At 44.9% G+C, this 16,315-nt stretch overlaps 1 protein-coding gene across 6 annotated transcripts in view; it reads right to left on the bottom strand.

Annotated features, from left to right (window-relative positions):
- Positions 1–16,315, bottom strand: part of CAMTA1 (calmodulin binding transcription activator 1) — an 848,343-nt gene that overhangs the window by 819,147 nt on the left and 12,881 nt on the right. For 3 of the 6 annotated variants that reach the window (XM_042994235.1, XM_042994237.1, XM_042994236.1), the window contains one exon: positions 202–271. The exons of 1 other annotated variant lie outside the window; for it this stretch is intronic. In XM_042994235.1, coding sequence (XP_042850169.1) covers positions 202–271 — 70 coding nt within the window. Of the gene's footprint in view, positions 1–201; positions 272–4,591; positions 4,761–12,989; positions 13,054–16,315 lie in introns of those variants that run through there. 2 more of the 6 variants (XM_042994232.1, XM_042994234.1) reach the window with 2 other exon arrangements.

Here is a 16,315-nt window from a genome sequence, read left to right as displayed (position 1 = left end):
CAGAAACTTTACGAAGGGAGTACTGTTTTGCTACCCCCAGAAGGATTAAGTAACTCATCTAAGATCACACAGCAAGTTAAAGGCAGAACCCAGGTCTCCCGAGGCCTGGTCACAGGCTATTTCCACTGCACTACGAGGATGGAATCACTCTCACTGCCAAGCCCACCCCTTCCTGTAAGTCAAAAGCTTTTCGAATCCTACCTTCTAGAGGTGGCACGGTGTTGAGAACACAGTAGGTGCTAGTTCCGCAGAATACACTTTGGGAAACGCTCTAAGGAAACAGAAAATAAAATGTAAAACTAATCTTTGAAAAAGATATATACTGGCTCTTCTGTGATATTCCTGCCAAAGATGCAAAACCTGAATCTAATCATGAGGAAACATCAAACAAATCCAAATTGAGGAACATTCCACAAAATGACTGGCCTGTAATCGTCAAGAGTGTCAAGGTCATAGAGTCAGAAAGGACTGAGAACTGTTCTGTAGCAAAGGGGCCTGAGGAGACAACACAGTATGGACCAGGGTTCGGACTGGACCTTTCTCTACAAAGGTCACTGCAGGGTCACCTGGCACAGCTGCAGGAGCATCTGAGGATCAGAGGGTAGAAATGTCCCAGTGTTAATTTCCTGATTTTGATCACTACATAGTGGTTACAGAGGAGAATGCGCTCATTTGCAGAAAATACAGAAGCAAGTATTTGAGGATGATGAAACGCATCAGCAACTTATTCTCACACAGTTCAGGGGGAAAAGAGCTCTTTTGCACTACACCTGCAATGTTTCTGTAGGCTTAAGAGTGTTTCAAAATTTAAATTACACGTGTGTAAAAAAAGATACAGGCTGGTGAGCACACACTATGTGTATAATTTTTTTAATAGGGACCATATGTGCTGCACAGACAGGAAACGTTTGCTAAGAAGAACCAATGCCATATTCGTTTTGCAGCTACAATGCGAACCATCTCCCAACAGTGAGCCCGACCCCCAACTCATTTGGAAGGACCTAAGGAGTCCAACTAACAGTGTGGCAGGTGCAGTGAGTCAGGAGGAAGTTGGAAGACCAGGTCTCTGCTCTCAGGCTGCTTCATGTAGATAAAATTACAGTTTTCATGTAAGAAAAACTATATAACAGTAACTTTTTGAAAAGGAAAAAATTTCTGTGAGTCTTGCCAGTCAATTATTTCGGCCCTAAAAATATCTTTCTTCAGTTACAGTATTAAATAAGTTTTCAGATTATTCATCCTGCATTATAAACCACATACTTATATACTTAGAAAACCAAGGACAGTTTATAAGTTCAGCAACCACCCTTAACATTTTATATTTAAAATGTGAAAAGCTCAGTTCTCTCACTTACCAGCTACCCTTGGGAAAGTAAACTAACATCTGCATGACCTCATCACAAAGGGCAGTGACGGAGCCTCTCACCTCTCTCGCAGGGTTGCCCGGGAAACTTACATGGGGTGATGCGTACAAAAGTGCTTTAAATTCAAAACTACGACACAAATATGAAGCGCTATTGTTTCTGTGTTTAGAAAGAATAATCTGTAACAATGTTAACACTTTCTAAGAACTGACCAGTTGCCTGAATTGTGGGGGGGGCCAAAGAGAGCGTTGAAATCTGACTAAACTTGACCTCTATGAATTTTCAATTTCTCTCCTTATACCAATGATCAAATGCTTCACCAGAGATGAGGTCTTTCTCCACAGTGTGACTGCTAGCAAACAGAATAAGCATCAGCGCCCTACTTTACTGTTTCTAGAAAATTCTCGATCCAGGACTTTTACCGTCCCTTCCTCTGTTTGATTTAATCAACAATGGTACCTACTGATTAGCAACCTGTGGTAACACAGGGATTCTCCCCATACACTATCAGCTAAGCTCAGAATTCACGCATCCTTTGGAAAAACCAACATTCATCTCTTCCCGTGACTGTGACTGTGGAACTACGGGGCATTATAAGGAGTGGCTGATGTAAAAGCCAGCAGCAGTCTGACTTCGAGTAACGTCTGCAAGAGCCGCCAGCCACAGCCTTCTAACCACATAACGCAACCTCTCATCTTAATGTCGTTTCAGAACGGAAACGTGAAATTTTATGATGTTAAAAAGAATGCCTTACGTTCAAAGCTTAACATTTTCTGGCTTCCCGTTACCAAAAACAGATAGTATAAGTTTACACTTAACAAGACATCTTAACAACGGTCTGAGTGTCAAAAGATCCAAAAATTACTAACGTACAGTGGGATGCACTAATGAATGGCTTCATAAAAAAGGGCTTTTACATGCACCTAACTTCAAAGTTCGACAATGGGTAAATGAGCAGTAAAATGTACCAAATAACTAATAAGAAAAATTAAACACTAAAAAAGGAAAAAGTAACAGAAATACCACGAACAGTCAACCATGATTTCTCCTCAGCACTGGCATAATGAAGTCTTAATAGTTAACCAGAAAAGAAACTCCTTCACAAACACTGAGACTGAAATCAAGTCATTCTATCCTCAAAAACGCTGGGTGCTCAAGGGAAAGAAGCTAAATCACAAGAAAACTTCCATGAGCAATGGCTACCTGACACTGAAGACCCACAGGCCAGACTCCAGGCGAGGCACTTTCATTCCACGGACCCTTACAAGGATTTCTAAAGCCTGTTCACAGCACAAAGCCAGAGGTGGCTCTGGGAGGAAGGAGCACCAGTCTGAGGGTCTGACTGTATCCCAGTCCCACAAACTGCTGAGGTCCAAAGCAAACAGCTGGCCTCTCTGTCCCCAGGACAATGCTCTACGTGCAAAACCACAAGTTCAAGGGCAGACAGATCTGGGTCCAAGTCCGCCCTCAGCTGCCCGTCTCCATGCTGCCCTTCCTGGCTGACTCCAGCTCAACCGTCAAGAAGCCTTCCAATGACCGAGTTAGGCAGCCTTGCCGGTGCCATCCGAGCAGCCCGCGTTTCCCTCTCTGTAACTCCTTCTACTTGTTCTACAATTATTAAAGGAGCACCTAATGTGTACCAGACATGGTCCTAGGAGCTGGGACCTAGCAGTGAACAAGACAGACAAAGACAAAGGTCCTACCCTTGTGGGGTACCAGCCCGTGGGGGAAGGGGGGGAGGGGGGGTAGTGGGGAAAACGTCATGGGTATAAAATGGATGGTGTGCTACAGTGAGAAATCAGGTAGGGAAAACACCATTTCTGAACGTGCATCCACACGTGGAGTACAAGGCCTCCTTGACTGAAGCATCAAGAAAGCTGGCTTCTCTCAACAACCAGATGAGCGGCTCTTAGCATGACTGCATGTCGGTAGTCCAGGGAGAGTTTCTGAATGCTGATACACAGGCTGTAACCCTGACCAGGTTACGTTGGAACATGTAGGGCTAGGACCTAGGCATCAGTATTTTCTGAAGGTTCCCAAGTGATCCCAAGATGTATGCAAGGATGGGAACCACTGAGATAAACCAGCAATGTGACTCTGGGCAACTCGCTACTTTAATCAGCTTCCTCAGGAGCAAAAAGGGGGTTGACCTTCAACAGAGCATCTCCAACTCTAACGTGCACGCAGGTCACCTGAGGGCCTTGTTAAAATGCAGATTCTGATTCACAGGTCTGAGTGTGGCCCTGTGACACTGTGCTTCTAAGAGGCCCCCAGGCAATGCCCATGCCATGATTCAGGGCCATACCTTGAGTATCAGGAAGCAGATGGTCTAAAAGATCAGGAATTGGCTTGAAAAGATCCTTCCAGTCCTAACGTTCCTCCAGAATTCTATGAATTCCCAACAGACTAAAAAAGCATGCCTGTCTGTTAACACAAACTATAATAAAAAACCATTCCAGTAAATCCAAGCAAGACAATTAAAAGAAACTACAGGGATAGTGTCCGGCATCTCCAGAAGTACCCAAGAGGGGAGACACAGAAGCTCTATAAAATGTACTCCCTGACTTCAGAAAGTACTCTATCAAGTTGCAGATGATACTAAAAAAATGTAATGAAAAAATAATACATGATTTATTAAGGGCTAAAATGAGCAGATGGTGGCAGTACAGAAACTCAGTAACTCTCTGTGTACCAAGCACAAGGTCTTTGGAGGCATGGGCTCCCTTGAGAGAACCTAGGTCAGGGTGTGACACATACTTTTTGGATGCTGGAATAAATTAAGCAAAATGCTATATAAGAAGTGATTACAGGCTTTTGAACAGAGAAGTTGCATGATGAAAACTGTATTTAAAGTTCTTTGAAATAAGGACTCAGAATATTTAAGTCTCCATAGAGTCCCTTTAAAGCCAGCTGAGGCCCCACACAGCTCATTAAATCAAAGGAGAGAGGCCACACTGAACGCAATAAACCACTTGCATCAATTAGAAACGATACATTAAAAAACTTTTGCCACATATTTTAGCATGACTCACATCGATTCTGCAAATTAGCTGGTCATTTCACATAACATGACATACAAGTAATGGAAAGGAAAGCGGGGTCCGAAGTTCTCAGCACCTTTGCTCAACTCACCAGTGTTGCCTAGCGTTCCAGGCAGTACGCCTAGATCAGTTAGGGAGGCTACTCAGAGCAAACTGTACCATGGCTCAAAGACTATAAATATTTACTTCTTGCTGGTGTAAAGTCCAAAACGGGTGTTCCTGATCAGTAGAGGGCTCCCCTACCAGCAGCGGCTCTGGCACCCGGGCTCCTTCCATCCCGCGGCAGGCGCCCTCCCAGGTCACTGGGCTCTTCTGCCTCAGCCAGCAAAGAGGGCAAGCGCCCGGATGACCATGCCTGGAGGGTTTTACGGGCCAGGCCTGGAAGTGGCACACTTCCCTGCTCTCATTCCATTGGCTAGACTTGGCCACAAAGCCACGCCTAATTGCAAGAGAGGCTGGGAAATGTGGTCTGGCTACCTGCCCAGGAAGAGGAGATGGATTTCTTGATCAGCTACCAGTCCCTTGAACAATGCCATTTGTGTGTGTGTGTTTTTAATTACAGAAGAATCACTCCTTTCAGAAATGTCTTCTGTTAACCTACAACTCCACCTTCAATCCCTAAGGCTATCCAGCATCTAAAACCAATCTAGTAGCTTTTCTTCTCTGACAAATATTTTTCTAACATACTCAAAACAAGATGATCTCAAGGGCATCCTTAAAGGGATGTCAGGCTCCTTCGTCCCGGTATCTCCAGTACTTAATACTTAATGTCTAACACACAACAGAAGCGCAAATGTCTGTTGAATTCCCAGATGAATGACATTCCCAGAAGCTTGTGGAAAAGAAAAGAGAGTGGCCCCATGTCTTATGATGGTGTGGGTGGGATTTACTGTGGCCATCGGCCTTTTTAAGACCCTCTCTCCCTCCCCTAATGCTGCCCTGAGTAGCCACCCATCCTCTGGTCCCATAACAAGCAAGCAGTAAGACAAAAGCTACTTTAGACCAACTCAGAAGAACTAAGGGGTAAAAATACTCAACAGCGTTCACAAGACACCAAGAGGCCCAATGCTAACATTTCTGGCGAGAGCACAGGACTGCTGAACAAAAAGGAACACGAGGTCTGGCGAAGGCATGCTCTGGAGACGCTCCGTAAAATCGGGCTAATGATCTCTGAGAGTGTACCCCTAAACACAAGTAACTTTATCCTTTTTCTTTCTGAACCACAAAAGGTTAGTGGAGAAAGAAATTAGGCGGTACGGTACAAAAATATTTTGTGCTCACATATTACCTCTTTTCAAGAAGTTTAAAATATACCATAGGCACTACTATAATAACCTTCCCAACATTCCTAGGGGACAGAGACAAAATTAAAGTATGTACTCAAGTTAAAAGGAAAACCGGCTGATAGGTGGTTGACTCCCTACTACCAAGGCAGGCTCAATAAAAAAGTGAAGTGGTAACCTCCAAGGTAATTGGGGCACAAACCATTTTAGGCTCTCAAATTGAGTTCAACACCCAGAATTGAGTTCAAAAGCAAACAACTAGCTAAAACAGACCACAAAACAGCTGAAGTCCTAAGAAGCTTACAGAGGAACAATATATCAAGCCTGATTTATGACCTGAGAAATCACATTAATTGATTCGCTATTACCAGAGATTCATGTAAAGCGTATTTAAAGTGATTTCAGAATGAAAAAAAAATTATTCTTTCTAGATATGAATCACAGTATCATTAGAATTTTCATAAATTTAATTTGGCTAGGAAGCCAGTATACTCAATATTCTGAAAATAATCAAAGAGCACTTATTAAATGTCCACATTTGCACAAATAGATTCTAGCAGAACACATCCGGAGAGAAACTATATGAAATTTAAAATTACATTGTTTTCCTTGCACTTATTACTAGCACTAATGATAACAATGGTTTTTAACTCTTCAAAGACAGAGCACTATAAACTATCAACAAAATCAGCCCGATAAACTAGGCATTCTGTTTGGGTTTTTTTATTTTTTCAACGTTTGTTTATTTTTGAGAGAGGAAGAGAGACAAAAACACGAGTGGGGAGGGGCAAAGAGAGCGGGAGGCACAGAATCCGAAGCAGGCTCCAGGCTCTTTGCTGACACAGGGAGCCCGACGCAGGGCTCGAACTCACGAACCAGGAGATCATGACCTGAGCCGAAGTCGGACGCTTACCCGACTGAGCCACCCAGGCGCCCCTAGGCATTCTAGTTGATACTCTGCACACGTAACAAGCACTTTCATACCTAAAATCCTATTTTGGTCCCAGCAGGTAGCAGAGCAGACATGACGCCTGTTCTAGAAAGGGAGACACCACAGCACGGGTAGACGCTTGACAAGGCCATTGGCCAAAAAGGAGCAGAGCAAGACCCAGGAGCAGGTCTTCCCACACACGCCCATGCGGTCTCCAGAAGAGCTCCAAGGCTCTCTCCCCGATGATGGCAGAACACTGCTCCACGAAGACACAGCGCGGAAGTTCGGGCAGAGCAAGTAGACAAGGCAGTCTGACGGAAAAGCCAAAGCAAGTGCGGACACTGAGGGAGATCCAGGAATATCGAGTACCTGGGCTGGGAGCTCAGCATCCTGAAGGAAAAGGCTAACAAGGATATTGCCAGGCTACCACACAGGCCTAGACGTTGATCTGGTGGGAAGATTTTCTGGGCTTCTCAAACATTTTCTGGTCCGTGAACTACAGACCACCCATCACCTGTCACTACTTGCTACTGCCCAAGGACTAAAACCTCATCAAAACTAAAGGGGAGAATGACACCGTGTCTCGTAACGCAGCAATGAGGCATAGGCCAAGAAAATGGCAGCCGCACTCCCCCGGATGGAACCAGACTATGTGGGAACCTCACCTAATCCACACACAGCCAGAGCCAGGAAGGAAGCCAAGACATGCTCCGAGGCCAAAACAGATTTTTTACAAAGTCCACGCACAAAAGCTCCCATACTTCACTGTGAGGAGGACTCTCTGATCCGTATTCCTAAGCTTGATTACTATTAAACTACTCACAGTTCTAATAAGCTTAATTATCAGGTTGCCAAGCCCATGGAAGATCAGAAACAAATCAGAAGGAGAAAGGATAGCTAGCAATTGACAGGTCGGGAGAAGCAAGAGTGACAAGGGACAGCAAGAACAGATTTTTTTTTTTTTTTTTACACACAATAAAAACTGGATACAAGGGCTTGAAAGGTACAGCAGTTTGGGGTCACTCATCATAAAAGCAAACACTACTCAAAAGGCCCTAAAAATAGCACCGTATTAAATAAAGCCCAGTTCAATAACTTAGGTACAACATAATAAACCCACGTTAACAAGTAAAATGTACATTAAAGTCCACATTTTCTACTGAACGTGGGGGCAAGGGAGAGGACACACAATTTAATACCTTTGTTTGCACACCAGTTTACATTCAAAAAAATACCTGCACAGCAATTACCTCATTGGGTCCTCACCAACATCCTAAGGCAAACAAGACAGATATAGCCACTGACCAAAAATTTGCTGGTACATAATTCAATTTTAGCAAGGCAGAAGGGTTTGTCAATGGCAATTATAATACAGTCTGTTAACTGATTTAACAGGAATGAGCACTTCAAGAGGCACCTGCTCACCTTGTCAGGGGACGAAGAAAGAGGCCAGGGAAGGTTGCCTGAGAAATGTCACCAACGCGACTAGATCTGAACCCTCACCTGGAACTTCACCTCCAAAACTTCCCTCTTTAAAAGTTTCCATTCTGTCATTTGCATCCTACAGGGTCTCCTTCTGAAGAACAGTCCTATGCCTTCCACTGCCATCGTCCCTCTCTTCTGTGAAGACAAACTCTATGAGTGGATGCTCCATGACCCCATCTCTTGATGTCAACACTTAAGACACCCTTGTGTAACTCCTCCCCGTGGGTGTGCGCCGGACCTAGTGACCTGCTCCCGCCCTACAGGACATGGCACAGGTCACAGGATGTCACTTCCATCATCAGGTGATACAGGTCGTGCCTTCTGTCTTGCCCGCAGACTCTCTCCCTTGCTGGCTGTGACGACGCGGGCTGCCGTGCTGGAGGGGCCCGTGAGGCCGGGAACTGAGGCCCTCAGTCCAACCACCCACAGAGAAGTGAATCCTTCGAACTGCGTGAGCTTGGAAGAATATCGTTCCCCAGTCAAGCCTTCAAATGAGACCCTGGCCCTGGCTAAACACCTTGGCTGCAGGCTTGTGAGGCCCTGAAGCAGAGGACCTAGCAAAGCCCTAACTAAACTCCTGACCCACAGGATCAGATAATAACAGTATTCCTGTTCTAAGCCACTAAGTACATGGTAACTGTTACAGCAGCAACCCATAACAAGCACACCCACAGTCCATCAGGTCCCAGTGACCTCTCTTCTCAGCAGAGACTTCAATCTTCATGTCACTACCGTGTTCACCAGCACTCTGCACTTATCACCACAGTCCTTGAAGGAATTATCTGCCCTCCTACCACCTCTTTTTCATTCTCTCAACTCACTACCAAACTGACAAAATCAATAGCTTCTTCTCAGTCTTCATTCTGCCCAAACTCTCTGCAGCATCACAACTGATAACCTCCTTGCAACCCTCTGCATTTATATTCTTATTCTACTACCCCTGACCATTCTTTCTCAGTGTCCACTAGTCCTCTGCTCTCTGGTGACACATTTCCATTCTCATGCCCCTTCTCTTCTCCCATGACAATTTTACTCACTACTAGGTCTTCCAATTCTTTTGAGCTGATTCATTCATTCAACCAACTGGCACTGTTCTGGGCAGAGATATTAACAATAAACAAGACAAACAAGGTCCCTACTTTCATGAAGCTTGCATGCTCTACCAGAGGCCCTGCAAACGTATCTCTGTTTACCCCTCCAGGTCTACTCACTACCCTGCTCCCACCCTGCCCTGTGCCAACGAGGCTACTCTCTAAGGACTCCCATCACCACAGCCCACTTGACCTCTGAAAGTGCCCAATGAAAAAGAAAAAAACACAGGGACAAGAATGACTCCCCTAATTTCTGACCCATATTTGGAATGCCATATTGTACAGGTATTAAGTCTAAAAGACAACCGACACATTTGCATCCAGTCTCCAAAACACATCCTCCTGGACTGCCTATCCCGGTTAGCAGCCTTCCCTAACCTCAGCTGTGGAGGTTCAAAAGCTAGGAGTCATCTTCAACTATGCTCATCCTTCAAGGCCCACGACACTGTGTCTCTCTCACACACACAGACTCAGTCACGCTCACTCCTTTATCCAATCCACTTCTACACACATTCTTGCCAGAAGCTTTTTCCTCCCTACTCCAGTCCCTCATCTTCGTTCATTCACTCATTCAACCAACAAACATTTACTAAGCCCATCCTAAGCGCCAGGTACTCAAGTCTCTGACTCTAGATTGTACACCTAATGGAGGGAGAAAAAGAAATAAACAAGCAACTCCCATACAAACTTAAATATGCCTGAACGTGGAAAACCATAAAGTGCTGTGGGTGCACACAGGAAGGGCATACGTTCCAGTCTGAAAAGAGAGGCAAGGTCAACAAGGCTTCTTGGACAAGTCTCATTTAGAGTGAAGCCCAGAGGACAAGGAGCGTCAGTAAAGCAGAGCACACGTAAGGGGATGTACGCATGTGTTCTAGAGGGAGGTGCGCCTTCTAAGCGGAGGCAGTGGCAAGGTACAAGGCCTAAAACCAAGAGAAAGCATGGTGCTCCTGCCAATCGGAATCTAGAAAAATTCAACACGGCTGGAGAATGGAGAAGAAGCTGGAGACGTAAGCAGGTGGCCCTTCTTAGCACCTTCAAGGAGAAGTGACTTTATCCAGTCAATCCCACTCCTATGCTAAGGAAAAATAATAAGGCTCTAAATGCCTCTGTCCCAGAGCAGACAAAATAAAATCCAGACTCCTCGGTCTTGACTTTCCGAGCCCCTGCAACCTGACCCCTACCTACTTCTCCAGGCTCATCTACCCACATGCGCCCAGAATTCCAGCCACCTTGTACCCTCCTGGCTCTGCACCTTTCTTTGTTCCATTCCCTCTGCTTGGAATTTCTCCTCCAACTACCATGTTTGCAAACCAGTGATGCCAGGTCAAATTCCACCTCCTTTAAGAAGTCTTCTCAGGTCCCCCCACTGCCTGCTGAAAGCATTTTCTATGACCTGCCTTGAATGAGTCACATCCATATCTGCTGCTCTGTAGACTGGAAGCATCTGGGGTGTGTATGAAGTGAAGTGAATCCCAATTCCAAAGACTAGGAAAAATGTTCAGGAAAATATTCAGTTTACCAGTACTGCATTCCTAAGTAACCAACCATGGGAGATCATGAAAAAGTAATTCCTTTTGAATTCTATAAATACAATCAATCAAAAGCCCAGATTTACGTTTTCATAGAAATACCTCTAAGTAAAAATGTTATGCACTGCTTCATAAGATTAAAAGACATTAAGTAAATAAGCTCAGAAAAGTTACGTGTGCAAAGTCACAGGGCACTTAAGGGGCAGAGTAAAGACCAGAGCCATGTGAAGTCGTCACTTCACATCCTTTTTCTCAGAAGCTTTAAAAAGCCAGACTACAGCCAGAGCATCCCCGCACATCTCACTAACCAGCTCATCCGATTACCTGAAACATTTTCCTCACTCTTCTCTCCATTAATTCCCACTTTGCTTCAGAGCTCAGCTCAAGAGGCCTCCCCCAGCCCCACAGGGTCAGTCAATCCCTTCATCACGCACTCGCCTTCACGACACAGAGCCCTGCGTGGCACGTGGCACTTTTACTGTCAGTTTCCCAGTCAGCTCCATGAGGATAGGGGCAGCGTCTGTCCTTCTCTGTGCCTGGCACTTTATTACTACTTGTCACGTAAATGACCCGACTTTAGGGTATTAACAATAACTGGTAGTCACAGGGCCCCCACAGGAATACAAGACCCTAAACTCTCTTCTGACACATCTGACAATAACAATTACATGAATTTTAACATCACAATTTCATAGTAACGCATTCTCTTTGATAATTAAATACTCATACGTGGAATCTGTTAATTCTTTATTAATCAGAACCAGTGTTAAGCAGAATATCACGTTTTGCAAACCAGCATGCTACCAGCAAACTTTCACGTCGGAAGAACACACACCACAAGCCAAACTACAGGATATACGAATAGCTATTCGCTCTCTTGGAACCTGGGAAGTCCAATTCCAGCCTAAAAGTGAACTACAGTGTTTCAACCAAAGCAGCCTACTATATTAATAAATTAAAACAACAATATTCCTTTTAAGGTAAGATGCTTGGCTGCTTGAGTTACCAGTCGTTCCCAAAGCAAACAGCAGATCCGGATTCATAAAAAAGATTTAACCTCCCCAAGTTGATCCACAGATTTAACATAATCCCTATTGATATCAAAACTGCCTTTTTTGTAGAAACTGACAAGCCAATCCTAATATTCATATGGAAATTCAAGGGACTCAGAACAGCCAGAACCATTTTGAAAGAGAAGAACAGGGTTGGGAGAGAGACACTGCCCAATTTCAAATCATAACTGCAGAGTTAACTATAACTTAACCAGTATTCAAGACAGTGTGGTATTGGCGTAAGGGGAGACATACACATCAATGGATCAGAATTGAGACTCCAAAATTAAACCCACACACTCATGGCAAACTGATTTTTGACAAGGATCTCAAGAAACTTAAAATGGAGAAAGTATGCTCTTTTCAACAAATGGGGCTGGGACAACTGGATATCCACGTACAAAAGAATGAAGTTGGCAGCCTACATATGTCACAAAATTACAAAAATTAACTCAAAATGAATCAGAGACCTACATGTAAGAGCTCAGACTACAAACCTCTTTTAAGAAAACACAGGTATACAGGGCGTCTGGGTGGCTCAGTCGGTTGAGCATCCGACTTCGGCTCAGGTCATGATTTTGCAGTCCGTGAGGTCGAGCCCCATGTCGGGCCCTGTGCTGACAGCTCGGAGCCAGGAGCCTGCTTCTGATTCTGTGTCTCCCTCTCTCTCTGCCCCTCCCCTGCTCACGCTCTGTCTCTCTCACTCTCAAAAATGAATAAATGTTAAAAAAAATTTTTTTAAGAAAACATAGGTATAAATCTTCATGACCTTGGATTAGGCAGTAGTTTCTTGCTTATGACAGCAGAAGTACAAGCAACAAAAAACAGATAAATTGAACTTGAAACTTAAAGCTTTTGTGCTTCAAAGGCCACTATCAAGAAAATAAAAAAACAATCCACAGAACGGTAGAAAACATCTGCACATCGCACATCTGATAAAGGACTGATATCCAGTATATACAAAGAACAGCTACAACCCAACAGCCAAACAACAAACCATTCAAAAATGGACAGAGGACTTCAACAGACATTTCTCCAAGGCAGACACACAAGTGGCCACTAAGCACAGGAAAAGATGATCGGCATCACCAGTCATTAGGGAAATGCAAATCAAAACCACAGTAAGATACGACTCCACATCCACAAGAATGGCTGTAATCAAAAAGACGGATAATAACAAGTATTAGCAACAATGTGAAGAAATTAGAACCTTCAAACATTGCTGGCGGCAATGTAATATGATGCAGCCACTTTGGAAAACAGTCTGGCAGTTCCTGAAAAAGTTAAACACAGAGTTACCATATGACCCTGTAATTCCACTCCTGGGTATATACCCAAGAAAACTGAAAACATGTCCACACAAAAACCTGTACACAAATGTTCACAGCGAAATTATTCACAGTAGCCAAAAAGTAGAAATAACTCAAATGCCCATCAATTGATGCATAAACAAAATGTAGCGTATCTATATAGTACAGGATTACTCCCCACAAAAGGACTAAAGTTCTGATACATACTACAACACAGATGAACCTTGAAACCATTTTGCTTAGAGAAAGAAGCCTGTCACAAAAGGCCACCCATCGTAGGATTCCATTTCTAAGAAATGTCCAGAAAAGGCAAATACGTAAAGTAGATTACTGATGGCCTAGAGCTGGGAGGAGGGAGGAACACAGAGTGGCTACTAACGGTAGGGGTTTCTTTTGGGAGTGAGGAAGACATTCTGGAATTAGACAGTAGTGAGAGTTGCACAACTGTGTGAATATAATAAAAGCCACTGAATTGTATATCTTAAAAGCTGAATTTTATGGTATATGAATTACATCTCAATAAAGCTGTTACTACAAAAGAAATGTATCTAATGTATCTAATCGCTTTAACTCCTAAAAACCACTTTGATGGTTGGTTGTGTTTCTTTAAACTGTTATATTCTTTACTCTCTTGTTAAAGCAGAACACACTAAATGTTGCTTTTCTCCATATGCTCGAGGGTCACCACTACAAAACATCAATCACTAAAGTGCTGTGTATTCAGAAAATTCATTGTGCAGACGATTAGCCCTTTACACAGTACCCCCAATCTACTGGCCTTTCACCTACCTCCACCTGCCTACCCTGTAAAATCCAGAAGAGTAGATCCAGAAAAACCAGAGTAGAGGCAAGAAGGACATACCAAGGAAAAGCCAAACAACGTGCCTACCCGTGGCCACATGCACTTCAACAGAGGCTGTCTGCTGTTTTCTTCACCGCACACCACCTCTTCTTACTTAGGATGCGTGTTTCCAACTTACCAAGTTCCACAGCAACAAGAAAATTAAGGAAACCCACCCAAGTATCCTAACTGTGGAAAACCTCAGATGCCAACGGCATCCCCAAACTGCCTTCTTCTACCTGAGAACCACACACGGCAAACACTGCAGAGACCATCTCGTTCCAGCGTGTCCTGCCTGCATCACCAACGCTCAGAGCACAAGCCCTGGGGCAGTCACTCACTCACACTGCTGACTTACTCTGTGCACACCTAGGCTGGCCGGCCAAGGACACCTGGCCTCCTACCTGTAGCTACAGTGAACACTTCCTCTGCAGTTTACTCCCTAGAGCAACCAAACGTAAGTCCACTGTGGAGTCAATCCTTCTCTCGCACTATCGGAGGCAGAGTATAAGATGCCAAGACCCCACGCTACCGGACCCTTCTCACACGATTCCCTCTGCCCCCTCTGAACGGTCAGCAGGTCCATGGACCGTAACCAACCCTCCTTCACTGTCGACTAGACCAGGATGAACACCTGGCCGAGAGGAGTCAGTCCAATTGTCTGGAGTATTCTAAATACGAGCCTTCGGGGCCAGAGCCATTCAATGGCGAGCACTGGGACCAGAGCGAGGATATACAGGAGCCACGCCGGGGGCCGTGGCAGGCTACGGTGGAACGAGGAAGCCACACAGCAGTAAAGAAATCTCATCTGCAAGGAGAAACACAGGTAACAGCAGAGCTGGGACATGTGGTGTCACAGAAGAGACCCCAGCTCAGCCCAAGGCGTCTCTAGAGGAAAAGTCTACTACCTCAGAGTCTCCGGGTGCAGTTCCCAGACCGTCTAGCTGCACTTCAGTGTGTCCTGGGAGGCTGGAGAGTGCTTCGAGCTCTTCTTCTACATAAACCACCGTCACTGAACCAACCTGAATGGCTTGTGTCCCTTGCCATCAAAACCGCTCTAACTAAGGGGCCCCTGGGTGGCTCAGTCGGCCGAGTGTCCGACTTCGGCTCAGGTCATGATCTCACAGTCCGTGAGTTCGAGCCCCGCGTCGGGCTCTGCGCTGACAGCTCAGAGCCTGGAGCCTGCTTCGGATTCTGTGTCTCCCTCTCTCTGACCCTCCCCCACTCATGCTGTCTCTCTCGCGCGCTGTCAAAAATAAACAAACATTAAAAAAAATTTTTTTTTAATTTTTAAAAACTGCTCTCACTAAAGTAGGACCTGTTACTGTCCCCGACCTCAAGTGTCATAGCATCTACTTTCTTATAGAAATAAACCTCAGGGCCTGACGACCATCATTTATTTATGGTGCACGTTTGCGTGCGAGAGATTTTGACACACTATTTAAGGCACAATCTCTCACCTTGGGGTAATAAAAATATTGTCAAATATTTATTGTTTAAGACCTTATAGCTACTCTTTCCATTAGGTTTTGAATCCATCTGGAGTGTGTGGTAAAATATACAGAACACAAAATTTACCAAATAACTTTGAGTATACGATATGGGGCATTAAGCACATTCATTGTTGTACGACGTCGTCACTCACCGTTGTTTGTTTTTATTTTGGGTTTTTTTTTTTTTAATGTTTTTTATTTATTTTTGAGAGAGAGAGAGAGAGAGAGAGAGAGAGGGAGCTCAAGAGGGGAGGAGCAGAAGGGCAGACGGAGGATCCGAAGTGGGCTCTGCACTGACAACAGAGCCCACCACGGGGCTCGAACTCACAAACTGTGAGATTATGACCTGAGCCAAAGTCAGCCGTTCAACCGACTGAGCCACCCAGGCACCCCTGTCTGGGTGTTTTCAAGTTTATTTATTTTGAGAGAGAAAGCGTGCGCATGCACACGCAGAGGGGAGGAGCACAGGGCAAGGGAGACAGAGGATCCCAATCGCTGTCAGTGCGGAGCCCAACATGGGGCTCGACCTCACCAACCAGGAGATCATAACCTGAGCCGAAATCAAGAGTCACACTCTTAACCGGCGGAGCCACCCAAGCGCCCCACTATTGTTTATTTTGAAAAGCATCCTGAAAATCAGGAATTTTCCATTCTTATTAAACAGGTGATTTCTGGGGCGCCTGGGTGGCTCAGTTGGCTAGGCGGCTGACTTCGGCTCAGGTCATGATCTCGCGGTCCGTGAGTTCCAGCCCCGCCTCGGGCTCTGGGCTGATGGCTCAGAGCCTGGAGCCTGTTTCCGATTCTGTGTCTCCCTCTCTCTCTGCCCCTCCCCCGTTCAAGCTCTGTCTCTCTCTGTCCCAAAAATAAATAAAAAACGTTGAAAAAAAAAATT

This window comes from Panthera tigris, chromosome C1 (genome assembly GCF_018350195.1).
Source record: "Panthera tigris isolate Pti1 chromosome C1, P.tigris_Pti1_mat1.1, whole genome shotgun sequence".
NCBI lineage: Eukaryota > Metazoa > Chordata > Mammalia > Carnivora > Felidae > Panthera > Panthera tigris.
This window is presented reverse-complemented; position numbering and strand designations above follow the sequence as displayed.